The 13,922-nt window shown below is 43.3% G+C and overlaps 1 protein-coding gene across 3 annotated transcripts in view; it reads right to left on the bottom strand.

Moving 5' to 3' along the window:
• LOC124995706 (matrix metalloproteinase-16-like) overlaps window positions 1–3,981 on the bottom strand; it is a 72,026-nt gene extending 68,045 nt beyond the window's left edge. For all 3 annotated transcript variants that reach the window (XM_047568320.1, XM_047568321.1, XM_047568322.1), the window contains exon 1: window positions 3,418–3,981. In XM_047568320.1, coding sequence (XP_047424276.1) covers window positions 3,418–3,543 — 126 coding nt within the window. In that variant the 5' untranslated portion in view covers window positions 3,544–3,981. The remainder of the gene's footprint in view (window positions 1–3,417) is intronic.
• Window positions 3,982–13,922: the final 9,941 nt, after the last annotated feature.

The following is a 13,922-nucleotide window of genomic DNA, read 5'->3' as shown; positions in this document are numbered from 1 at the left end:
GTTCCAGGTGCCCCAGTCCTTTTGAAATCTCTTAATATCAACGTCGCGCCGTGACATTTAAGCCTTTAAACGAAATGAGAGCGCGGCCGCACACAGTTCAGGACGCCTGCGCGCTCGTGGCAGCGGGTGGCAAAACCTCTTACGCAACATTAAGTGACATATCCACCGAACTGTCTGAAAATGTCGGCGGGGAAAAAAAAAAAGAGATTAAGCCTCCATCATCCCTCTTTTAATTACTCCGAGTTACATAAAAGCTAATGACCAAAATAACTCAAGACGGCTCGGCTGCTCGCGCGGCCCCACCTCCAGCACGAGCGGGGACGCCCGCCTAAAAAGGGCTGTCGCACAAAATCATTTGCCTTTTTCCCCCATAAAATCAATGTGGATTTAAAAATGGGAAAAAATAACACTCACGGGGAGATAAATAAAATTAACTCACGGGCCGCGCCATTGTTAATGACATTGTCTAATTTGCAGAGAAAATGACTTCTTCGGGGAAGACGCTCGGATAAACAAAAGCCGAGGAGCTTTCGGGAAAAAATTTCCGCGGTGAGCACAGCAGGGCAGATCTATAGTGTTGAAGTGAGGTGTAACAAGTTCGTATTAATTACCGTTTTATCTCCCGAGTGACAGGCGGCGCTTTCTGTAAAAATAGAACCCGAAGTAGGGGAAAAGGGAAACGCTGGGATTAAAGTTAGTTCAGCCGTGAAGTCAAATCAGGGAAGTCGACGCTGAAGCTGCCATTCAAAAGTTTTCTAAAAGGGCTGCAGTCTGACCAGCAACCTCCACCTCAAACCACACCTGCTATTTAACAGAAGCACTCATCTCTGTCTTCATTATTGCCCTGTGTGAGCTGTGGTGTGGGTGTGGAGACGCACACACACACACACACAGCCATAACAAGTGCAGCGAGTGGCTCCAGTGAAACCAGTCGAGTCCGCAGCTTCCACAAAACAGAATCTCTTCGTAAGACTGCAGACATAACAGTAGAAAAGAAAGACAGTCATTGCAGTGTAATGACAGATTTGAGCCTTGGTCAGATCTACGCAATAAGTACAACACAGTTCCAGACTGAGGAGCTTGTTTGAATTTTCTCTGCGATGTTTATCCACTCGCCCAAGTGGCTTCTTCAGTTCAGTTGGTGGAAAGGCCCTTAGGAAAAGTCAAACCAGCTCAGCTGCCTTAGTTTTAGTTTTAATTTAAATGTATCATGACCTGGTTGACTGACTCAATACCGTAGGCTGTAGCCTGGCGTACACCTCCAAACACATGTTACCGATTGGTCCAAAATTCACCTTACTTCTGCCTTGTATGAACCATCTACCCAATCATCTGTGTTTTTCTGCCTTGGAGTGATTACAGTAACAGTTGTTCACCATTTCTTAGCTCCATCTCTGACTGAGCCCCTCACTTTAATTCACCGTTTTTTGATGAAAACACAAAACTGGTGTAAAAATGACTCAAAATTTAGCAGTTCTTAAAGTACATACCAAGACACTTCCCCTTAACCTTAACCCATGAGGTTAAGAGTGGCATAAAATCCCAAATTAAACTGTGCACTTTCTTTTTTTCCCCTGTTAACGTCTCAACCTCGGCTCAAATGGCCAGTTAAAAAAGCCACATTAAAGCTTCAGTTTGCTCAAGAGCCCCTCAGCAGCCGGGGTTTAACGGGGTGCGAATGCTAGTTAAAAGCCTCCACGCTTCACCACGATCAGGACCGTTAAATGTGGGGGCCACCGAGAGTCTCGCGTTACGCAGAAAAAAGCCCCCTCTTCCTCAAACAAAAGGAGGGCGACATGTGGAAGCTCTCAAAGCGCGCGCGCACGCACGCGCCCGTCACGTCCGGGAGCTGAAGCCACATCGCTCACAGATATGAAACTACTGTAGCCTCATTTATTCAGCGCCACGTTCTCCAGGCGGGATGATGCGCCGACAACTGTGAGCTCAGCAGTATCTTCACATGACAGGAGGCGGCCGACGCGCAACATCTCATCTACTGATGCTCGGAACACATGTCGAAATGTTGATGTTCTTGCGTTTCTTTTCCTCACGTTTTGCATATTTAACGTTATTGGTTGTAAGTCGTTGTTGATTCCACACGCAGACTTACTGGTACTAGCAACGAGGCTTCTACAGTAAGAGTCAAGAGTTTCGTGGCTACATATCTAATACAATGACACAAAGAAATGAGGGATGCAAAAGGTCAGGGGTGGATAGTAACGTTCAAACGTAGGCGGACGACGTGGGAGAAGGGAATACTGAAGTATGACGGCGATGTTGATGCTAATATCAGGCTTTTAATTACATCGTGCAATGTGTCTTGCAGCAGAAGAACAAAGAAGGGATGTCAGGCGGGCACAGGGGGAAAAGGGGGGTCTTTACGTCTCTCTAACTTGTGTCCTTCTTCTGTCACATGAGCTTGGGCATTTTTAACCGAATAACATGCAGCATCTGGATTAAATCTGCTGCCTTTCTTTCCAAAGGGAACGGCGCGGCGCGCCAAGCCTGCAAATCATGAGGATATGTGGAAGTGGGACATGAATGACCATCGGTACACAAGCCAGGATGATTCTGCACGTGTAGCCGAGTGTGAGACACGGTCAGGGGGAGGGGTGGGGGGGTTACAGTGTAACATTTAGAGGCAGATGTGAACCAGACACATCAATAAAAACACAGTTTTGAATCCAAAGCGAGGAAGAAGCTCGTGCAGAATCGAGATGAACCAAAAGAATAACACTTGTAGCCTGTGGACTTTTTTTTAACAACCCATTAAGTTAAGTCCGATCTGAATAAGAGCCCCTTTTGTAAAGACACCTCCTCCGCTCAAATCTCCTCTGGCTGCTCACATTGTTGCCTGTGACCCCATGAGATCTCTTTCTGCAGAGTTAATCCTCACAGCATCGGGCTGCTTTTGTTACAGTGACAAGTGATAGTATCTGAACGCTCTGATGGGGTCGTTATCGCGCCCTGTCTTTACATCTTCCCATAAATCCCACATCTACCCTGAACATTTTAGACTTGCAGGAGTTCGTTGTTTTAAATCGCAGGATGTGTTCACATGACGACAACAAAAGTGGGAATTATCGCTTTCTTGTCGGGACACTTGTTCTGAGAGTTAAACCGAGTTTACATACCAGATGGAACTGTTTGAGAATGTAAACGAGAACGTGTTACGCCACAATTCACACATTTCTGTTCTGTTTATGATGCCAATTCCCTTGAAAGAAGTGCTGGGGGGAGAAAAAAAAAACTACAACCCAGCTGGGCATCTCACAAAGACCCTGTTGTTGTTATTGTTGTTAAATCACCACAGGAGGAACATGGAGTATCTGATACTTTATCCCCATGGGTTCAGGCTCTGATAAATAGAGTTTAATATTTATATCTGATATAATAAAATAAGGGTCCGTGTCTTACCTCTACACTGAACGGCTGCTCCTCTCCGTTCACGGCGCATAAAATCCACAGCAACAACTGCAAGCATAACGTCCCCATACAGCAGCTATTAAGACATCTCCTGGTGCGGAGCGCCAGTAAAACCATAGTGAACCCCGCTGGAGTGGCTGTCTGTCTGAGCTCAGTGTTATTTACAGTCGACGCAAAAACGAGCGGACAACGGGAATAAATAAATCCTACGCGCTTAGCAGCAACATTGCTGATGCCTCGGAAGTCTCTCTAGTGGCAGAGGAGAGGAGCAAGGGGGGGGGAAATGGGAGCAGGAGCCGAGTCGTCGAGCGCCGCGGCTTCAGGAGGAGAAGGAGGAGGAGGAGGGTATGGAGGAGAAGGAGGAGGAGGTGGAGGTGGTTATCCCCGGGGAAAGAATCGTTGTTAACGCCTGACAGCAGCAGGAGCAGCAGCAGCAGCCTCCCGGTCCCGCAGTCCCCGGGTCAGTCCTCCGGTACAGAGACCGTTGTTCCAAGCGGACGAGTCCAGCCCGTTTTCTGCAGCGCGCGGCATAGCTGCCCGTTTTCAATCGCGTTTCCCACCGAGTGCGCATGTGCGGGCTGGCATGAGCGCCCCCACCCCCCCATCCCCTCCCTCCGCTTCCCCTCCCTCCCCGTCCCCACTCTTTAATCCAAATACTGCTATAAAAACAATCCTGACAGCTCAGACAGGTCACACTAACATGGATGTCACACTTCAAGAGACGCCTATTATCCACTCTTTCTTATTTACCGCATTAGCTGCTATAATAATAAACAGTCACGGGCGCATTTTTGTATTGTTTTTTGTTTTGTTTTTCACATGACACCATCAATTGACCGTAACAACATCTAGTCATAAGTTAATTAGATGCAGCTAATGCTAACATATTTATAACTAACATTGTTATACCCACCCAGTAAAAAAAAAGAGAAGAAAGTTAAAATTATAGTGTTACTGCACGTTCTTCAACGAAAAACACAGTTTAAAATTGGATTTTTATATCTCCTTTCTTATTTTTAAGACTTCTGTCTTCCAGTATGAATTCTGATTGTGTTCCTGTGTGTGTGTGTGTGTGTGTGTGTGTGTGGGTGTGTGTGTGTGTGTGTCTGAGGTGCGGTGGGTGGGGGGGATTTATTGGCTGTGTTTATGTTGTAACCCCTCCACCCCCAGTAGAGGGCGGTGATGAGCTCACGTCAGATTAAACCATTATCCTGCTCAGAAGAGAGTGTGTTTGTGTGTGTGTGTGTGTGTGTGTGCTTGTACAGCTATCTTTTCGAGGACCAGTTTAAGTTTTACACCATCAGATTGAGGACATTTGTGTAAAGTGAAGACATTTTGGCCAGTCGTCACTTCTTTACAAGTCTGAGTTATTGAGGGTTAAAACTCGGCTTTAGGGTAAAGGTTACAATTACGTTATGGTCAGGGTTAGGGTTAGGTTTAGGACTAGGATTAGGTGTTTAGTTGAGATGGTTAAGGTTAGGGTAAGGGACTAGGGAATGCATAATGCCAATGAGTGTCCTCACAAAGATACGTGTGTGTGCGTGTGTGTGTCAGCATCACTTCCAGTAGAAGATGGTTATGCCATCAGGGCCGTCATTGCTGGGTAAGTATTGAAACTGATTTGATCAAGGTTTCAAAGTCCTTTAACTGAGGTCTCATCTTCTTTACACGAATAAGAAAAACTGTGTGTGTCCTACATTATAAAACGGAAAAAAAATAGCATTGCTCCCTTGTAAAGAGCTATATGATGACACCTCATAAAACACAAAGCGCATCTGATGAAAAAGCCTTTCTTTAATCACCTTGGATAATAAAGAAGGGTTGTATTTAATGAGCCAGATCAATGATTTTTTACCAAGGGTTGAGGAACAAGTGAGTGTGTGAGCGTGAGTGTGTGTGGGCCACAGCACCGTTAGGTGAGCTGCACCATTAGCCCATTGATGAGGTTTCAGTTGTCACACACATCCTCCTGAAAGGAATGCTCACCAATCACACCAAATGGAAAACGTACTTTCAAAAGTTTAAAAAAAAAATCAAAAACAAAACAGATCTTCATTTCAACCCTGAGTCTCCCATGTTTTATGTGGCTGCACATGTCTTGGTCATTGCATTTAGTAGCTGACCCATATGGTTTACACATGTAAACGTGAATGGATCTTGACACAGAAGCGATAAACACTGTCGGCTGTCATGCGACAGCTCATCACGGGGCTCCAGGGTTAAAGGATGTGTTTGTGTTCTCAGTCTGCTGATCCACGCAGCCATTAATTCACACTGTGTTTAACAAGGTGGACTGCAGACTCATGAATTGTTGATTTACCTTTTGCATAGCTGAGCCATTGTTTAGAATTGAGGGCAATGAGTGGAGACAGAGATGGTTTATTTATCTCAGCTCTGATGAGAATACAGATGCTAAAATCGGCTGCAGCCCCCTGCAGAGCATCTCAGATTAATGTGACAAGCTCTCGTTTTCTGACCATGGAGATGATGATAATGTCCTCCTGTGCCTCAGAGTAGTGGGTGATAACGCATAGACGGGTTTCCTGCTCAATAAATGAGCAGCATGGGGTCGAAAATGTAAAATGTCACGATGGCGCTTACACATTTATTCCTTTTTGTAAAAATGGTAAATTTGTATGCAAATGTTCCCCTGACTAACTAACATGACTCATAAATTCCAGCAAGAATTTGCTAGTGGTGATAAAAATGTTTACTCAGAGTACATAAATTTGGTTCTTCAAGTTGAAAGAAATAAACTGGGTCCACAAATCAGTGTTGAGTAGGCTACACAATAAAAGCTTGGATGCATAACTCACTCATAGAATGCTAGCATTTAAAAAGAAAGTTTTGTTAGCAATGAGCAGATGTGCCACCAACACATGCATGCTTTTTTTTGCATACGTTTTTTAAAAGCTCAAGTAATCGCTGGACTGGTAGACTGGTAGAACAAACACACGTGATTGGCTGGCGAGCTCAACTTTCATATGTGGTGCATCACGTAGCGACTAGTGTCTGGCTTCAGTTGGTTTCACTGGCAGCAGTTGTAAAACGAAATGTTGCCTTTTCCCTGGATGGTATGAACGCAGCTTAAGAGTTACATCCTGTATCCTTGTGCATGGCTGAGTATGAGTCATTTAGCCTACCATGGTGGTTAAGGCTAGTGGTATATGAACAACCTGCATCTGTCTGCGAGAGTTAGTGGTTCCAAATTGGGGTTGTGTTAATACGAAGAGTCCCCTGTTGTGATATTCCTCCTGAGTTCATGGGTTGTAACTGGATGGTAGGTTAACATCAGGCACGGCTGGTATAAATGGGCTGACGGGGCTAAGCCCTCCCAAGATAACACAAAAAAAATAAATGAGAAAATTATTTTTTAAATTACTTAACAACAGATTGTTTTCAGTTTTGGTGAAACCAAGGGTAGCAAGAGCACCAAATGGTCAAAAGAAAAACAGAGAATATCTCTAAATGGGCTGATTTATTACAGCCCCAGCCCACCCGGTCAGCTTTTATTCATTTAATTCTTGTAAGTGATTGACGGGTGTTACATCACGCCCCCGTCATTTTCTGATCATTTGGGCTAAATTCAGTCAGCACAGTGGGCGAGGGCAAATCATAAGGAGCTATGGAAACTTGAGAGGTACACAACAGGCAACGTGCAGGGCGGATATTTCCACATAAAATTATAAAAGTAAATAGTCCATGTGACATGGCGGGGAGGGGCTGGGAGTGCAGTGGAGCCTCCCGTGTTACCCCTGATTGTGGGTATGCTAGGAGGCAGTGGATGCCAACTCAACATACGAGGAGCACAGCAACAGCAGCAGCTTTTTGTAACTTTTACATAGAACACCTTTTAACCCTTGCTCCTCAAATGTGAAATATTTCATCATTTGATTTTGTGTGATTGTGAAGCTGTTGGCACTCATGCCTCACAGCAACAAGGCCTGGGTTCCAATCCAACCGAGGATGAAGAACAAGGCTTCTGAGGCCAGTGCTGCAGGGCACGGACCAACATCTGACTGGAGATGATGCAGTTTACCTGGTGTGTCATCATATTTGTTCTTATTTGTCAGCATAATTTGTTTATACATCCACACAGTGAAAATACGTTTGAATAAACAATAACAGTTGACAATAAAGTTGTCTAAAAGTCTGATTACTGACATCTCCTGAATTCTTTCGCACTTCTGTCTTAAAAGACACAAGGTGTATTGATTATATACATTGATCATGTCAGTACCAGCAGTTTGTCTTCTTCAACACCTTCATCAAGTTATGCTCTGCAGGTGTTTTGTCTGACAGCTACCACTCAGTGTTTGAAGAGCTTCTCCATCTTTGTTCCAGCCCAGGGTTGGAACCAGTGAACTTTAGGTCCTCGGCCGGTACTCTAGAGCGGGTAGTTTGCCTCTGGAGGCTGAGCGTTTCAGTCAGTGGGTATAGGTCCCACACCACATGAGGAGACATGATGTTAAAACATGATCAAATTAAACAGAGTGATGGCTCAAGTCAATAGCCAATACTAGACAATGCGGCATCTGAGATGAGATTCTAATTAACAGCCATTTATGAACAATGAAACTGACTGAAAACCCTATTAATTCTAATTTGCAACAAATGTCAAACCGCGACAGAAACAAATACACGAAAAGATAGAAAACGGAGACGGCAAAAATTTACAACATTTAATAAAGTGAAACACATACCTACAGAAGGCACAGACATATACATTGCCTTCAGATTGTTCTTTTGGTACCTCTGCTCCTGAAATACAAATAGAATGTGCATTGGCATTAGCTACTTCAGGGACACATCCTTCACAGTAACAAGGTCTGGGTTCCAATTTGACTGGGGTCTTTCTCAGGACGAAGAACAAGGTGTCTGCATTAGCATTAAAGTTAAAAAAAAAAAAGTTTGCATTAGCATTAGCTACTTTAGCCACGTAATGTATCCTGCGCATACATAAATCATAACATAAATCGCGCTGAAAACGAGTTGGATTACTTGCTTTCCAATCCATTTTTCTCAATGTCTTTGGAGGAAAAGTCTGAAGTTTAGAGAATTGGAACACGCCAACCAAACGATGTCCAAATAACTCAAAGTGACAAACAACAAAATCGTACATTTTGTTTTTCGAAGGGACAGGCTAATGGCAAGAGTAGCCAAGAATCCACTTTTCCGTGCATGCACTTTGGAGGAGATACGGCATGGACGTAACAATTAACTGTGGATTTGAAACATTTATGCAGCACTTGTCACATCTGAAAACTGCTGATTCATTGTTGTAACATGTATGGTTAAATGGTACAGTGGTTAGCGACACTGGCACACACGGGAGGTCGCGTTTGTTTGTATAGAGAAGTGTTGGTTCTCAGCTAGCTAAAGTTTTTTCATTTTTTTGTCAATATTTCTCAGTAGTTGGACATTTTTATTTCCTGATTGTGCATGAAAGCACTGTTGAATCTGTTAAAAAAAAAAAAAGGCTGAGGATACTGAAGTGAATAGTTCTGGTTTGAATTAAAATGCAGCTCTTCTCATTCAATAAATTTGAGAAGTTGAAAATTTTCTTTGATTTGGGTCGCGGCTTGTCATTAAGAGGTGTCGGTGGAAGGCCATTGATGTGGAGTGTACCTGTAACAGATGTAACTGTGTGTATTTTAGGTCATGTTTCTTTTGCTGCAGCGTCACCTGTTTAATCTGTTTTATACCGATCAAATTTCACCACCAGCCACCACTGGTTAACATAATATTATGTAGTCACAGAGTGTATGCCTGGTGTTGTTTAAATAGTAGAGTCTTGGGAACACTGCTGCTGGGCAACTGTTGCCTAAAAGCCACAGTCACAGTTTCTACTGACAAGCATGGAGGAAATGCAGAAGGGAATATCAACGCTTGAAACGCTGAAAATGTTAACTAACTCGTCACAGCCCGTGAAAAAAAGCCTAATAACCTGGTAGTGAATACCACAAAAGGTGTCAGTAATGGAGAGGGAGGCCCCACTTTCTATATCATATTCACAAACTCATGAGTTCTGTTTGGTTTTGCAGTAATAAAGTCAGCACTTTCAAAAGGCTACACTGGCGCCCCACCATTTAGCTGCTCTTAAAGTTAAAACATGTTTTTTCAGCTTACATTAATATGTAAAGTAGCACCATTACATTTATAGTGTGCTAGAGACAGAGATACATAAGAAGTGCTATGTAGTGCAAAACCTCTTACGACTGCAGTGTATACGAGGATAAATTCATTCACAAGAAACTATGTTACTGCAGCATTGGAGTTATTTGTCAGCTGCACAGGATTATGAAAATAAACTGAATTTGAGTGTGAGTGGCTGTCTGTCTGTTCTGGCTTCCCAGTGTACTAGCAACCGCCTCCTTGCCCAAAGCAAGCTGGTTCCAGCCCCTGAGGACTTTCTACAGGGGGCACAGCTAATGGAGAGGTGAGTGATTAATGCTTACAATATTCATTTAACAGCTGTAAACACAGAACAGCAGTGTGAGCTTAAAAATAAAAACTGGACTTAAAACAAGTAGTTCCTCTCATAAAATATACATTAATAAAAAGATGCTAATTGCAAATTATTAGCACAGCTGAAAGGTTGTTTTTCTTCCTGGGATTTTGAACTTTTTCTATCCATAACTGTTGCAGTTTGTGCAGCTCATTGGCTCTAAATCTCATTCCAATCTTCTCATAACAGCTCCAGCTGATTCCAGTCTGGTTTTAAAATGCATTAGCAGAGCGAGCTATTTATTAAGTTGATATAAATGGATTTGCTGCTGAATAAATGACACAAACACGGCTGAAAATAACTGCAGAATCTTATGGCCAGAGTTGTGCTCGTTCGTATTATTCAGGGGATTTTAATTAATTTCGCTGCTCCGTGCCACGGCACAACTTCACAATAGTTTTGCCAGAGTGAAGCGTTTGACATCCTTTCTTTGTCTGCTTCGTGTTCATTCAGAAGTTTATTGGCCGGATGAATCACTTTCCCATCCCGACTTCCTCCATCCTTCCGTAATTCCCCCGCACTCACCATCTCTCTTCCTCTCTTCTCCTTAATGATTTCCTCTCTCACTCGATAATCCTGAATACCCTTTTTGAAAGGTTCTGGCCCCTTCCAACTGGTCCTCCCACCAGCACAGAGCTTTGCCAGCATCCTCAAAGCCTCCCTTTGCAAACACGACTCTGTCTCATAACTGCTGCATCTGCTCCCAGTCAGACCTCCTGGATCTCCTGGCAGCATGAATCCAAAGCCTCCCGTCTGTCTCCCTTTTCTCTAGGAGGAAAAGAATAATAATGAAAAAAAAAAGAAGACATGATGAAGAGGGGCCAGCTATCTGCAGCAGAGCACTGGCTGGTAAATTAAACAAAGAAATCCTGGGTTAAAATCTGCAGCACGTTTGTTCTGGAGATGAATTCTGGTGAACTTCCACTTTGGCTGCTTCCATTAAAATTCAAAAATACCACAGTTTATGAATAAAATGCTATTTGGAGAAGACTTCTTTGGAAATAAAGCATCTCATTGTGTTTAATTTGTAATGTGCTTCCTGAGGTTGGGTGGGATCACCATCGGGTCTCTCTCCGCAGTTGAAGCTCCGGGGTCGGCCTGGAAGCACAGCGCGAGGGCGGCCTTTCAACAAGGCATCCGATTGATGAGTGTGTTATCGTACGGCCGGCGGACGCCAGCTGAAAGGAAAAACCCCTCGAGTAAGAAATAGCTCCTCCATTCCAACCAGAGTCGTATTCACAGTTGGACCATTTTGCACGGGTCAGGACCCCAAATCATTTTTTTGGGCGTTTTCATCCTTTACAGTATTTTCCTTTACCCAAACCATGAACTATCTGTAATAATCAGCCTCATTTTTTGTTTATGCCGTGACACATTTTTGTGAAAAATGTGGTCCAACAAAAATGAAAGAGCTGAAAATGAATAGATTCTAATGTAACAGTCTTGTGTTAAATCTTACTTATAATGTTGAAGTTACACAGAAATGTGGTGATTCAGCTGGACGATCACTATGGAGGATGTAGTTTGCGGTGCTGGGGAACTGGATTGAATTACACTCAAAAAATGTTAGTCTAGTCCACAATTGACACCACACGTGTCAGTACAACACAATAAAATTGTGTTAAATAACTAAATTCATTTTCACTAGTGTACCTAATAAACTGGCAGTAAAGTAAATGGCATTAACTATCTGGTGACAATTCAGTGTTCTGCTGGGAAACGTTTGAGCTTGACATTCATGACGATGTTACTTAGACATGTACCACCCACCTAGACCAGACCAGACACCCCCACCTCACAGCAATGACATGACATGTCATAATGTTATGCTTGATCGGTGTGTATGTCGTTTGTTAGTGGATTCATATATAATCAAGCATAATCGGAGTTTGTATATCAAGGCTGCCATTGCTCTTTTAGTGATTCAGTTCAATACACGATTAAAAGGTTTTGTCTTTATTCCCAGCTCGTACTGTAACAAATCAAAATAAAATAGCGCAAAGCACACAAAAAGTCCCACGTGTACGCATTCCTGAATGTGAAGTCATCCCAGAATATGGCACCGCATGCTGGCTGAACCTGTAATCTTGCCATTCTGAATCATGGCTCGGCTCAGTTCTCATGACCAAGTGACACAGGAAACATCGACACATCTGGGTCCCTGGCTCCGACCGCATCCCATCAGTGATGTGAATAGACATCCTTCCAGGGAGTCTGACATACGCCAGTGAGCTGATCTCTGTTAACCCAGCCATGACGCCAGAGTCCCTGCCACGTGGCTCTATCGGTGCTAGGCACTGACTTGTTTAAGATTTGGACAAACAACAGAAAAAGGGTCGGCTTGGTTTAAAAATAACGCGATTACAGCCCACACAGGTCCTCCGCTGAAACAGAATGCATATTTACATGATAAGTTTGGCTGTGCAGTCAGTCTCACACCAGCAAGTAGCTACAGTGCCCAGTGACTTGTAGTGAGAGAGAAATACTCAGGTAACAAAGGTTTGCGGCACACTTCACCACTGCACTCAAAAAACCCAACTCATTGCAGCCTGAGCTGGTTACTGAGAACAGAAATAGATGTTTGAAAAAGATGAAGACAGTCAGAAAGGCAGTCAGTTGACTTGGCAGTGAATTGGTTGAGGACGCGTGGGGATGACAATGGATTCGTTGGCTTCGAAAAAACGCTGGCAGCCTCTTCTCTGATAAAAGCATAAAAACAATAAAAGGGAACCAGAGGAGACAAAAGAGAGAGGGGAAGACGGAAAAAGAAGGTGTGTAGGAGGGTTGTGGAAATGAAATGCATGGCGTAGGACATGCTGCACAATTTACTATACATGGTCTGCAATTTTGGAGGCTGGGGATGTGGTTTGCGTAGTTCCTTTTTAAAACTCGCCATTGAATTTTTCTTCCTTTGCAAACCTTGGAATGAAATTGGCTCACTGTCAGACTTTACATAAGCAATCCCAGGTACTGGTTCTATCTTCGATGTTTTGACCTATCCAAGATTAAGTCAATCTCATCTGTTAGCATCCCAAATCTGTACCAGTTTTCTAAAGCCTGAAAATCATGACAAATAAAAATGCACATTTGTGCTTGGTATTCGAGCTCAGGACATTCATGACTCACAGTGATTCATGACCTCTTAATTTTCTGCATCCACAAAGTTCTGACTACTAATTCCTACTATTTTTTTAACTGACGGCAATTTGAACACAACTCTCCAGCTAGCCAAGAGACCTTAATGGCAGTAAGAGTAAGTTGTTCGGATGATGAGGCGAAAAAAGAGGCAAAGGAGTCGTCTCAACTTCAGGGCAACAAGACTGAGACAATTAAAACCAAAAGAAACACTGTCCACAACTTTGGCTCCTACCACCAATTATTTCAAAGTTACTTCTGTTAAGACCTTGTGAGTCTGTGCTGATACATTAAACATGGATGCAACAGAAAAGAAATACAGTGGCTAAATATATGCTTATATAAATATATATAAGGAATTGATTTATTGATCTGCTTAAAAAAACTGGAATAGACAATTAGTGTGCTACATACTTTTCTGCATCCATCTGCCCGATTGCCATTTACGTAATGAAGGGATCAGCCAACATATACAATAGTATTGTAGTGATTTCAGTCAGTAATCAAAAATAGTTGTGCAGTACCTCCCCACAGATCTGATAAGGCTAGAAACTTAAGCTTCAAAGTCAGAGCTTTGGAAAGTAATTCACCACACACACTCAGACAGAACGCACCCACAAATGGCTTTGGGGAGATTTTCCCTTGTGATTGGTAGCGATTACAGCGGCTCTGAAATCCGGAGTCTCAGCTCTGCACCAAAAATGTTTCCACCCTTCCTGCACGGGGTAAACATGCGTACCATTAAGCCACCCATTGGCCAAAAACCTGAATCTTCACCGCAAAATTGGATGTAGGTCAATTGGTGCTGTTGGCGAACTCTCTCTCAGTCTGGATCAGGGTGGCCAACAGTTTC

This window comes from Mugil cephalus, chromosome 18, assembly GCF_022458985.1.
Source record: "Mugil cephalus isolate CIBA_MC_2020 chromosome 18, CIBA_Mcephalus_1.1, whole genome shotgun sequence".
Lineage (NCBI taxonomy): Eukaryota > Metazoa > Chordata > Actinopteri > Mugiliformes > Mugilidae > Mugil > Mugil cephalus.
Note: the sequence above shows the minus strand (reverse complement) of the source record. Positions and strands in the feature narration are given on the sequence as shown.